Source organism: Poeciliopsis prolifica, unplaced genomic scaffold (assembly GCF_027474105.1).
Source record: "Poeciliopsis prolifica strain line A6 unplaced genomic scaffold, Auburn_PproV2 SCAFFOLD036, whole genome shotgun sequence".
Taxonomy (NCBI): domain Eukaryota; kingdom Metazoa; phylum Chordata; class Actinopteri; order Cyprinodontiformes; family Poeciliidae; genus Poeciliopsis; species Poeciliopsis prolifica.
In genome coordinates, this window is record NW_026562411.1 from 5,841,932 (window position 1) to 5,855,667 (window position 13,736).

The 13,736-nt window shown below is 38.0% G+C and overlaps 1 protein-coding gene across 4 annotated transcripts in view; it reads right to left on the minus strand.

The window, feature by feature from the left end:
* LOC129374383 (neuropilin-2-like) overlaps window positions 1–12,890 on the minus strand; it is a 114,675-nt gene extending 101,785 nt beyond the window's left edge. For all 4 annotated transcript variants that reach the window (XM_055052772.1, XM_055052770.1, XM_055052771.1 and 1 more), the window contains exon 1: window positions 11,936–12,890. In XM_055052772.1, coding sequence (XP_054908747.1) covers window positions 11,936–12,011 — 76 coding nt within the window. In that variant the 5' untranslated portion in view covers window positions 12,012–12,890. The remainder of the gene's footprint in view (window positions 1–11,935) is intronic.
* Between the last annotated feature and the right edge of the window lie 846 nt (window positions 12,891–13,736).

Consider the following 13,736-nt stretch of genomic DNA (forward strand, 5'->3'; position numbering starts at 1 on the left):
ACACTAAAATATCCAGTAAATTTTAGTGGGAATTTATGTGATTGAGAAAACCCAGGTATCATACATTTGTAGAAAAATGACCTTTTTAACAGATGCATTTTTTTTTTACAAGTACAGATCTAAGTACAGTGTTATATATATATATATATATATATATATATATATATATATATATATATATATATATATATATATATATATATATATATATATATATATATATATATATATATATATATATATATATATATATATTTGCATTCAGTTCCTCTAAATCTATACTTTGAAGAACAATTTTGACTAGCTTAGTCAAAGTTGTCTGTTACTGAGCTAACTTCATATCTTATTGTGGCAAACCGCCACTACGTTATTGTATGTGTGGATCAGAAATCCAAGTGAACAAAGGTTACATGTGGAGCTTCTTAAGGATCCATCCTCAAGTCACTTTTATTCAGCATCTACGTGAATCCCCAAGATCATTGAGAAGTACAAAATTTTACAACACCTATGCTGATGACATACAAATTTGCATTTGTATGTCATCGGCATACAAATGTAAATGTAATTAGACCAAAAATTAGTGGCTCTGCCAGTCCAAAGTTGTTTGATACTAAAACTTACCAGACTTGAGGAGGCAAAAATTAATTTAAAAAACTAGGTGTCTGTAAGGATTTTTGTCTAAATTTTAACAGTATTCAGTACATATTACATATAAACCATATCCTTGTAAATATTGCCAGAAAAAAGAATTTTGTATCAAAATATGAAACAGAAACATGCAGTTTTTATTTTCAATAGATTAGATTATTGTAACGTTGCCTGTACAGGTCTCTGGAGAAAAGAAAAAACAAATCAAGCAAGCAGCTGTTGGTTGTCTAAAAGACTTCTGCCAAAATGCTGAGAGAAAATGGACCGACTCTCTGGTTATCCAAGAAGAGAATTTAAAACTTAAAGCCTGTAAAGTCCATAAAGTATGACAGAATATTTGGGCCATAATAATAAAAATAAAATAATTAATTTATGAGAATAAAGTCGTATGAGAATGAAGTCAATATAATACAATAAAGTTGTATTATGAGAAATCATATTGAGAACAAAGTTGAAATAATTCAAGAATAAGTCATAATATGCGAATAAAGTCAGTACTTTGAGAATCAAGTCATAATACTAGAACTTTATTCTCGTAATGTAATTTTGTTCTCATAATAAAAAATTTTCTTAGTATTACCCTAATACTGTGACGTACCTCTTATGTACTTTCAAGAAATTTTAAAAGTACATTTTTTGACATACAGAAAGCTCTGTAGTGATATAAGGAGTCATGTGAGACATGTATTCTGTCCTCCCAGGACCAGAAGAGGAAGTATTTAGTTTCTATCCTCTGAGGCTCTCCCTAAAACGTTTTCTACTAGTTCCACTAGATTAAATTAAAAGGTATCAGAGAAATGGGTTTACTGCAGGTGTACAGTAAACGCACGCCACACTTTTCAGATTTATAATAAAATCAAGGAATTACATTTTGCTATGTGCTGTTTTGTCTCAGTCTATCACATAAAAAAAAAATACAAGTTCAGGGGTGTAAATAGTTTTGTTATGCATCCTATACAAAGCTAACAGGGAGAGTGAGACATGTTTTGTGAGAGTAAATGAGGATAATCAAGCATATAAGCACAGCTTCCAACACAAAATCAATTGGAATTCTAATTTGTATTCTACACTAAAGATCTGTGATCTGCATGCTGTAAGGAGGAGATGCTGATCTGGCAAAAGAAAAAAAAAACACTCAGATCATGCCAAGAATGATCAAACAGCAAAAAAGTATTCACTTTAACTGTGCTTTTAGACTTGTGCAGCATCCTTCTCCGACTTTTATAAGGCCAAGGAAACCACATGAAAACCCTAAATTCTTTTTTGTTTCAGCTTCCGTCCCTTCCATAAACACTTCCCTCCCGTTGACCCTCATTTTCACACAACACAGCTTTTTTTTCCTCCCAAACCACAGGAGCATGTGGAGATCATCAGGGAGAGGTTTGTATTTAGACCACATATTCACAACAAATGTGCAAACAAAAACCGCTGAACATCGCTTATCCTCGTCTGGCTTAGACATCACTGGATTCAGACCACACACACACGCAAACACACAAGCAAGATAAGTGGCGGTAAATGGTGCTAAGCAGTCAAGCAGGGATATAAGACAGGTCACTGCATTATTTATGGCTCTCTGCCGTGTTTGGTATTGCATCCTGATAACACCTATTCAGCAACTTTTCCCCACAAGTGCAAACCTCAACACACACACACACACACACGCACACACACCCCCACGCACGCACACACACACACACACACACACACACGCACACAGATGTCTCAGTGCAGAAATGAGTCGCATATTCTCAGTCATATGAAAATAAACTCATGATGTTCCTTCTTTCAAATGAGGTAGATCCTTGTTTTTTTGGCACCAAATGCAAATGCTCTGACCTTGTTTCTGAGCTCACTTCCAGCTTTGCCCGATTTGAGTCAAAACAGACACTTTCAGAGCACAGAAATCGATTTGCTAGCCTGCATGAACTTAGTAAATGTACCTAAAATCACACTTATTTCCATCAGCCTGATCCCATAATGAAAGCATCAACAACAGTGGGTGTTTAATTCATGAATGTACAAAAGAAAATGTGTTTTTTTTTTCCCCACCACATCAGCAAGCTAGTTGAGAAGAAGGTTGTAAACCTACTGTCCACCAGTTCTGGCCTCGATAATCCAAACAGGAGAACGAGTCATAAATTCTCATTATTCTGACCTTAAACGGTGCCCAGGAGACCAGTTGAGGTCTACAACTTTTGCTACATGAATAACAAGCCTTAAAACTATGAATAACCATTAAAAGTTTTCAGTTTGACATATTACAACCACAAACTTCAAAGTGATTTAATATCATAGGCCTATTACAAGTTACCTCATAACTATGAACTGGAAAGTACATGTTGATGTACTTTAGCTTATATTTTGTAAATAAAAGCTACAGTGTGCCATACATTCAGCTTTTATTTGCATCTGATTAGTAGTAAATGGACCACTGATCAACATAGTTGATGTGTATTGATGGCTTTTGACAAAATATAATGTTTATTGATTGTTTCGCAATTGGTGACTGCATGATGTTTTCATGATCTAAAGCACTCTTGTTGCTGAAATGTTCTGTACAAATAAACTTTAAACTTGAACTCTAACTCCAGCTTCTGAAAATAGAATTAGTACAATAGAAATGCATAAATACCAAGAAACAGTTGGTCACTGTTGGGCAGATCAGAGCAAAACTTAACTCTTTTGTCGAGTGGCAAACTTTTATTTGGAAATACAATTCTCTCACAAAGGAAGATGAAAAATGGCTGGACTTAAACAAAACTGCTATTGGCTATAAAAGCAATGGTTATATAATTCTAATTCTACCCTGCAGCTTTAAGATGCAGGATAGCATCAAAGCAATGACCCATTAACAGAATTTAGCCATTGTATTTATGTTTGCTGGAGTTGAGACACGTTCAAAAGTTGCAAGACAATTGCTGTTGCAGAAATGCACAAAAGACTTTTTAAAGTTCTAATATAAAAAAATAAAACTTCCTGATCATGTGCTACTTTGTGTTGATATGCTGCATAAACACTGAATGACATAAACTGAAATATGAAGCTTTAATATTAGAAAATTTGAAAGAGTTAAATTCTTTTTCAAAAGATTATTTCTTAAAACAAAAGTTTGATATAAAATTTGAAGAAAAAAGACAGAGGCTAAAAAAGAAGTAAAAGAAGTCGGAGGAGGATGAATGTTAGAAAGGGAGAGTAATCCAAGAACATCTGTCTCTCATCAACAAAAAGGAGAAAGTCAGCAACTCAAAAAAGCCCACTGGACAAAAAAAATAACCTGCACACAAACACATATACTGGCACAGACACAAACACACACTAACAGGTGGGGCTGTGTTCTCCAGGTGTTCTGCTTTAACACACAGTGGAAACCTACCGAGTGAGTGTGGATTAAAGACAGAGAATGATGACAGGGAGAAAACTACAAAGGATCTAAGACTAAACACAGCGAGGGGGGAAAGGGAGACAAAATGAGTCATAAAAAATAAAACTGAGTGTGTAATGGAGAAAAAAATACTGACAGAGGACTAAGCCTTTCAAGTTATAGGGGTTTCTAATCCAAAATGACACTAATGAGAAAAAAAAACAGCGATAAATACAAGTTCAGTGCCAAAATTGCTTTGAAAACAAGTGACAGCGCTTGTTAGAACAGTCAAACTCACAGATTTGTAATGGGTAATTTGTTCATGTCTGCTTAAATGGTAACAGACTCTTAATAAAAATCTACAAAACAACTCTACTCACTAACATTTATGTTCAAGCTGCCTGTGTAATATACATTTTACCAAAGATGGGATGTATTACTCTAATAGACTTCATGATTAAACAAAAACTCATAGATAATGTTTTGAGCCATTTCTTTTAAGAAAACTTTCTTGGAAAAGTTGGAGGGAAAAATAGTCTGCATGTGAAAAATGTCAGTGATTACAGAAGTTTTTAGATGTCATGAACATGGTTCAGTGAGATGTCATATTATTTGAAAATTCAAGTTCTGATTTCCAATCATTAGCATACAGCCTGCCATCACCTTCTTATTCTTCTTGGATCCTGATTATGGAAAGAATATGCAAACATCAACGGATGGTTTATCTGGTGTACTCCTTTAAGTGATTGGAATCAGATTGAAGGCAGCGTGCTAAATGCTCCACATCAGGCTTCTCAGAAGTGTATGAATGAGAGTGTCTAACAAATCGCATGAATGGATTTCCAACAAGTGTGAGAAAACATAGATTGACAGAGTCAGAGAGAATAGGCAGAAAGAGAAAAACACAAAGAGCGGCTGAAACAGTAAAGAGATTTCCCACCGTGTCGGAACGAGAAGAACAGGAGGTGAGGGAGCTTTCTTAAGCCGGGGTGAGGGAGAAAACACTGACAGAGGGATGTGTGGAAAAAGAGGCAGAGAGTGCTATTAGAGACGAAGTGAAGTGGCGTGAAAGGAGGGGAAAACAACAAGATGATTCAGCGTGAAGAGAGAGAGAAAAAGGAAAACAACCTGTGGCCTCGCACCACCCTGCCGACTCTCCAGGGACTTGGCTTGTGCACAGACTCGATTACACAAACATTCTTCTTTGTGTGCGGAGGTTTTGAAGAAGCGAGGAAAAGGCAAATATCCCAATTTGAAGGATTTGCGTGATCTCGGCTGCCATCTGAGGATATTTTTTCTTTACAAGTGGACAAACACAACTCGACGTGCTGCTCTCCCCATTTTCTATAATTACTATAGTGATTACACATGGCCAATAAACAGACGAGAAAGCTAACAGTTTACTAATGACATGATAACTGTAATTAGAACATCCTGCTGGACACCCTAATTGTCCTTTCTCTTTTTTACATGAGAGAAACACTGAGAGAAATGTGCCAAAGGATAATTGGCTTAAATTGTATTCACTCTTTGTGAACTACGTTGTTGATGCTACTAAAACACCCCCTCTAATTCCAGACCCCCTACATTATTAGTCAATATTATTTAAGATGATTGAAAGAGCCCTCTTCTCTTATTAACCAAGACCTGCGTCTTGTGAATTGGACCCCATCATGAGTCCCTTTTATCACCAATTTTGTTTATGCCGTTCATGCATGGACTCTGGTCACCGTTGGGAACCTCAGGGTCTCACCTCATCCGCTGGTGTCATCAGGCCATGACCTTCAACAAGCAGCAGAGTGGTGTGAAATGAGCAGCAATGCCCCGGCCAGGGTCAGTCACTGCATCGCACTGAAGCGTTTCAGGATCTGGGCGTTTTGTTCACGGGTGATAGTTGGAGATGGATAGACGATCGATGCCTTCTCTGCAGTAATGTGAGTGGTGAAGAAAGCACTGAGCTACCAAGTGATGCCCTCCATTTGACAGGCTGGACTACATTCTAGCCCTCAACTTGGGTCATAAAAGAGTAAACAGCATTTCAGATACAAGTCACTGAAATTAGCTCCGTTTATAGGAGGGAGGGCTCAGAAATAAAGATGAAGAACTCTGTCCATGATGGGTCTTTCCATCAAAGGCAATCAGTAAAGGTGGTCAATTCGTTTTTTTTAACGGAATCCAAAAGCCATTTATGACCCTAAAGCAACCCGAATGGGCAGAAGAATGCAGACGTCACACATCAGTGCACTGTTTAGAAGTAATAATCGTCATCATCTGAGGATAAAGTTGTTTCACAACGAAAGCTGTCATTGTTCTCACAAGATCAAAACAAAAGAACAGGAGAGAAGAAAACAAAAGCAAAACTAGTAATGACGTTTCAGCCTTTGTTTACGTGTGGATCTGGTTTCCTCTGGTGAAGAATCATGACACGGCACATCAATGACGTACAAGTTGGATAAAAAGTGCAATGACCATTCAGACTGCAGATGTTTTTAAAACGGCTGAATGTGCATCTAATTTAGTACCACATTTGAAAGTGACGCATCAGATTTTTGGGGGTAAGAAAATCAAGATTGTGCCGCTCAGAATGAAAGAGTTGGATATGGTTCACATGGGTGAAAAAAATTATTGGAATTTGGTCGCATTTCTCTACTATGTGAATGTAGCCATATACAAAAGCTAAATACCATGGATACATGGTTTGGGCAAAAAGCTGTGTCTTTTCTCAATGTTTTAGACTGCTTGAATGTGACTTCAGGAAAATAGGAGAAAATAAATCTTTGTAAAATCGTTATTTGAGGAAAACATAAGAAAAGCAATAGCTGCTAATCCTGAAACCTGATGGAAAGCACCTGCTTCCTTCGGGATAATCAAACCACAATCCAAGGAAAGTCTCCAGCAAAGAGTCACCTGCTCACTCAGTTATAGGAAAGAATGACCTGAACCCAATTTTCACTGAAATGTAGAAATATATATTTTTTTCTCTCAATTCTGCAAAAATATACTTTATGACAAAACTATATATAAAGAAAATGTTGCCTGTAAACAATACAATATATAGTCCTGTAAATAATAGGATCCATTGGATTAAATTGTATGTTTAGGCATAAATCTGAGTCTTCCACCTTCCATACATCATAATCAGAGTGTATTTAATGCCCTACCTTGGCCAGAAACCCTCCTGAGCTCAGCAGAGGAGAGGAATAAATCTGGATTGGTTTACTGCAGGTGGCTCCACTCAACTACTGCTTCACACCCAGCTGCTCTCCTCTTGTTACTCTAACGCCCTATAATACTCCCACTCTCTCTTCCTCTCTCCCTGCCTCTATTTCTTCCCTTTACCTCCCTCTTTTATGCCCTGAAACACTCAAGATTCTTCACGCTACTTATATTTTCTCCTCCCTCCCTCATGCTCCGGTTTTATTGCTCCATTGTTTCAGTGCGCTCTGCTGGGAGCGAAGTTTACAATTCCTCCAGGTGAGTCATTGTAAATAGATTGTATTTTATGCCTTTCTACCCTCTGCACCTGTGAATCAACACGTCTGACAATGCAGCTGTAATGAAAAACATCTCAAGAGAAAATTGCGAGATATCCAGGGAAATATGCAATGCATACAGAAACGCCTTCTAATTTCACCTGTTAATTGTTTATGTGGAACATATTTTATTTTACTGTGTTAAATGCCCTCTTTAAATCAAAAGTTATTAAAATTATTTATCCAAATTCAATTCAAAAAGCTGGAATGTTTTCAATATTTTCAGCTAAACTCTGAGGGGAAGAAATGATGTGAGAAAGCAAACATGTCCTTGAACTATTCCACATTTTATTCATTACGTCTCTAAATGTCGATGTTTTTACTGGACTTTTGAGTGAAAATTTGCTTAAAGTGGAGAAGATTTGTAAAAAAATGTGGAAAATTAGTCAAGGTCTTCAATGTGATTTATAAATAAAACTTTAATAAGTGGCAGTAGAATAGCTAGTTTTATTCTCATACTTCTAAATAAAATTCAATGCAATCTGTTGCTTTTGTCATTTAGTAAAAAAAAAAAACATTTTTGGAAATACAGCATTATGAAAACTGATAGATATACAAAACAGGTCAGAGATAATGTGGAGCTGAATTTTAAAGCAGGTTCAGATTATAAAGTAATACCTAAGGCTATGAACATACCTCACAGAGCTATCCACTCATCTAAACTGACATTGTACAAGTACGCTGTGGCATATAGTAGTGGCAGCATGACACAGTAGGTGCACAGAAGTTGGTTAGAGTTTACTGGAAGTTCGACAGAGCTAAATGAGGTTAAAGCAATCTTGTCAGGGTGCAAAACATCTGAAACTATTCATGCATTCAAAAGGCCCACTGCTGTTTATGCACACTAATTGAGTTTGTTTTTATTTCCAAAGATAATTTTGAAATCTCAGTCTTTAGATGTGCAAAACTGGTATCGAAAAAAAAGAGATTGTTTTGCATAGTTTTAAAAACCATCCTTTTCATTCCACTTCACAATTATACGCTACTTGTCATAAATCATTCCAGTTGGAGAATTTTTGGGGAATAACAAAATGAAGCAAATTTGCTAGCACGTGCAAAACACAAAGAAGAGATCAAAACCAGTGAGAAACACAAGAGGAACAGGATGCATTGCAACAGAACAGAGAACTGGCAAAGAACTGACTGAAAAAAAGGGATTTTTAAATGCTCGGAAGGCCATTAGTGGGACCATGGTCAGGTGTGTTACACTGAATTTACAGAAGGTGTGAGAGAACGTGAGTTAAAAAGACAACAACATCGGCTAACTATCATAATAATCAGAACAAAACACAAAAATAACCCCAAGGCAGAATAACCAAAGCAAAGAACAAAGACAAATTCAAACCCAAACTGAGCAATAACACCAGTTTGGCACTGAAAGCCTTAAAAATCCCACAAAATTTCACTTCAGTTGGTAACCTGGCAAATATATAACCGGTGTCTTTGGAAAAGCATTGTATGTTTGTGGCAGGGCGCTAAAATGGGCAAAAGCTCTTTAGGCAAACAAGTGAAATGGATAATTTGTTTTATTGATGGCTTACAGAGCCCTCTGACTCAGCCTGATGTAATAATTAATTATAACAAACTGAACCCACAAGTAGGTTTAAACCTTGAGGTTATATTAAACACTGATCATACAGGTTTTTCTTAAGCCTCAAGCAGCAGCAAAAAGTTGCTTTGGGTGTTTTACAGATGCAATGCAAGAAGAAAACAACTCAAAACAGATAAAACATCTGATTTGCAATATAAGATCCATGTATGTATGTGGAGTTACTTGCTCCCCGTCCACTTTAGACTTATAAAATGCCTCTAAGTTGGGTGGGAGCAATCATGTCAATTATATTAATAACATAATTCAAGCCTGAGTTCTACCTGTGGGCAATTTGCTGGAGCACTTCTAACACTGTGTATGGCGGTGATCCTGTTTCATCATCCAGCATATTTCAGTGGAGACACTATAGAGGCAGACAGCTGGTCTTGAGTGGCCAATTATGTCCGTTTATCTCCCTTCCAGGCGCAGCTGCGATCAAACGGAATGAAGAAACAGGATCAAACAGCGAGGCTAAAAATCTCTCTTCCGTTAGGATCGCATCTTTACTGCTGCTTCCCCGTGTCTGTTTCCGTCTCTTATACTTCCTCTTTTCTGTACTTCCATCTCCCCCTGCCTCCTGCTTTACATTTACATAGCAATACATACATTTATAGAAACATATACACACTTCTACGTCTCTCTGTGCCTCCCTCGCTCATCTCTCGGGAAACAGCAAAGGAAAGGCAACTTTAAAAGTTTAGTGCTGAGGAAGCTTCATCCTGCAGAAGGTCTGGATGCTCAACTGAGTGCCACGGGGGGAGAGCTGGAGGGAAGCTACAGGGAAAAGTTTCATCTGATGTCAGCAGATATTCTGTTTCCAGTTGCAGTCAGTGTGCCAGCAATCGGCCGTTGTTACCTTTATGATCTGATGAGAAATCAGTTGTTTTTCCCCCCACACTGTTCTTTAAATGTATCCACAACAAGCACGAGCTCAGCCTAACACAAGTCAGTCAAAAGCATGCTGAGTAATAAGCGTCACAAACTACCGAGAAAGTCCTTTTCCCCCTAGTTGGATTCAAAGCCCTTTTGTGCAGTAATTGTATTTGTGATCTTTTTGTGTTACAGTACTTAAAAAACAAGATCTAAATCGCGCCAAATCGGGGTTCGGCAAATGAGACAAACCCCAAAATCGGAACCGGTGAGTAAAAGCAGGATTTGTGCATCTCTAATTATCTAATTCAGTAAAAAAGGTTCTAAACAACAGGTCCTTTACAGAAAAACAGAATATATTGATATATTTTTTTCTTGTCGGTTAATAATAAGTTGTAAGAATGTTTTATTTCTAAGCATGGTGAGAAAATAAGACATTTATATCAAAACAGATGAGTTTTAATACCTTAAACATATTAAAGGATTATGTAAATTCTGACTAACTCAAATAAATAAATAAATAAAAATAATAATAATAAACATTTGACAGACAGGGTTTTCAGTTTTCGGCTGCTTAAAAGTTCTTCTGACAGAGGTTTTATTAAACCAATGAAACCTTCAGAAACGCTAAAAGGTTCTTCTCTACAGTAACAGACTTGATTCTCCATAGTTACGAACACGAACCTGAAAGCGTCGACATAAAGAGTCCCTTTGGAAAGACTCAAATGTATCACCAAATAGATAAAAATCTACTCATATGTAATCTCAAATGAAGCAGTATTTTTTTTAATTCCCCGCAGCATTGACATATTTTTTCCCATTACCTGAAAGCGCTTAAAAAGTTCACACCTGTAGAAGCAGAGCGACTAATACGAGCAGCTCCTGATCTGGGATCTGGTATCATGTGCACAGCAAAGCTGCTCGGAGCTGGAAATCTGGTGCGTAAAATTCATTGTGCGTAAAACGATGGCTTGTTTTACGTGAAGATGCACTGTAAATGCACGCACGTACTTTCGGTGTCTGATAAGCAGAGGTTGGGTTGTGCCTCTCAGAAACGACAGTGCATTAAAAAGTGAAATTCAGGAGTCGAACTGGCTTTGAAAACCAGACAAACAGTGTCGGAGCTCAGCTGACCCCGCCAGAAGGAGACAGTAAAACAAGCCAGCTTCACCAGAACCTCTCGGCAGACCTGGCTGTGAAAATTAATGTAGAGGCACCAGATTTGAAAACTAAGTTTAGAAAGTTGTGCTCAGTTTTCAGACTTATGGGATAACTTTCGAGGAATAAGGTCGCGTCCGCACAAATGAGGACGTAAAACTCTGATCAGGATGTCGACGCTGACAGCGTCACTCGCTCCTTAGGCTGTATTATCGTGGATTTGGTTTATATTATCGGTGACACCGGAGAACCCGACTAAAAAGAGGGACTTAAGTTAACAATTAGATGGAAGACGATGCCATTCAAGATCAGCGCACAATCCATTTCTGGTCGCGCTGAGAGCAGGAGCGGACTGAAACAACCAGCCTCACTAACCCTGCATCAAAGCTTACAGGTTATTCAGATAACTGATCACAGATGAATGTTGTCGAGATTTTACTTCTATGACTCCATGATGTAGAGGTGCAAACTGTTTGCACTGGAACACAAAGAGACAAAAAAAAATATATATATAGACGACTTTCCTCTTAATTGCAGTCAATACTAAATAGACAAAACATTTTAAATGAGGTGGAGGCTGTTGTGTTGTAGAAAATGAATTTTAATCACTACTGACTGTTTCTGATGCCTCACAGATCGAAGTGGAGTTTTTTTTTTGTTTTGTTTTGTGTCTTTTCACTCATGACTCCCTTTCAAAAGAGCGGTTAGATCATCTTGTAAACCCGAGGGAGGCACATGGATTTACGCGGGAGACAAAGGTGTCAAACTTACCTCCGTCGTCAGCTTTTACAGCTGAAGGCAAAAGAAGCGGCAGAATACATCCACACAACCATAAACATGAATCCATCTTTTCCCTCAAGGTGTCGAGAAACCAGAGGAAAAATGAAAAACACTCTCCTTGTTTTTGTTTAGTTTTTTTGTTTAGTTTTTTTGGTTTGTATTAAAAATAAAGTGTTCCGGTAATAAACTTCCCCGTCCTTTTCCCACAGTTCCTTCAGGGGTAACAATCACAATCCAAACGCCGGGTTGCGGCTCTCCAAGAAATACGGTTTTGGCTCTTTGACACAGTTCATGTGAGTTATTGTCACTGCTTCTTTTCGCCAGAAACCAGCAGTTAATGCAGCACAAAAGCATCAAGTCTGTAGGATTTGAACTGCAAACACGGTTTTATCCCAGCGAAATCCATGTTGGTGCGCACAGTCCGGGTGAGGATGTCCCACACAGTGTCAAAACGTGTATTGGAGCAGATCTTGGACAGAAGGGACACTCAAATTAAAATGAAAAAGAAACAAAAATCTAACTTGGTGATCAAGTCGCACCAAAAAGAGTGTAAAAAAATAACGACAATTTAAAACAAAAAATGGTCTTCAAACATATCTTTAAGGCTTCGTTTACAACTCTACTGAAAAAGGGCAGGTTCTCATTTTTAATGTTCCCTTTTTATGTTCAGCCCCAACAGCAGTTATTTGTCAGACCAATAAAAAATGTATTTCTCATAAGGCGCAGATCCAGTTGCCGTGCGTAAAACTGCTCCGGAGAAAATAAACGTGGTTCGTCTCGACTTCTTCTCCTCCTTGAAAGCTGTGCGTCTCTCCGCTGCAGCCCTCTGCTCTTCAGTCCACTCCCTCCGCTCCTCCTCTTTACGCGCAGTAGCAGCAGCAGCCCGTGTGCCTCTGTGTGTCTGTCTCCCGGCAGGCAGGCTCCGGCTGCGCGCTCCTTCCCCTCCGGTCTCCTCCAGGTTTGTGGCAGCAAATGGGACTGCTCACTCAGTTCACCCTGTTCCGGCGCGCGTGCACGCCGTGCGCTCGTGAGCGTGTATCGGATTACAGTGGGCATCTCCGCCCGCCTCCACGTGGCCCCTCACTGATTAAAGAGCAGCTTCATCTCCCTCTTGTCTCTTTTGCGCCTGATCACCTCTCAACATCCTACAAGTCGTTATACCTTCATCCGAATTTTTTTCCCCTATTTTTTTTTTTAAATTGCTCTTTACTTTTTCTTCTGTTTTGATCTGGATTCTATATTCATGTAACATATTGTTCATTTTCATTCTGTACGCTGCATTTCAAACATACTCATACCCCTTGAACTATATTATTTTTTGTTACTTCATAGCCACAAACTTTATTGTATCTCATTCAGATTCCATCAAGAAGTTGGGCTATAATGTAAAAAAAATATTTCAAAACATTTTTATGGGTTGTGTATTAGCAATCAGTCCACATTGGTCAATGCTTTGTACTGGGGATGTCTATGTTACATACAGAGACCCGCATTTTGCCCTTTCTTCTTAGCAATTAACTCAAACTCACTTTATTCATATAGAGTGTGCAGGAACACCACTCCAAAAGAAGCTTGGGATATTGTTCAAAATCCTAAGTGTGCTTAACGCTATGTTTTGTTTAGAGATTTCAAAGTAAAGGTGTGGAATTGTGAAAAAATTACATTTTGGAAGAATCTATTGCCTCAACTTAAGTGTCTTATTTTATAGTTTATACATTTGGGGAGGTAAGGGAGATTTCAGGCCTTAAAAACAACATTGAACTCCAGCCAAATATCTTCAGTTTCCCCACTT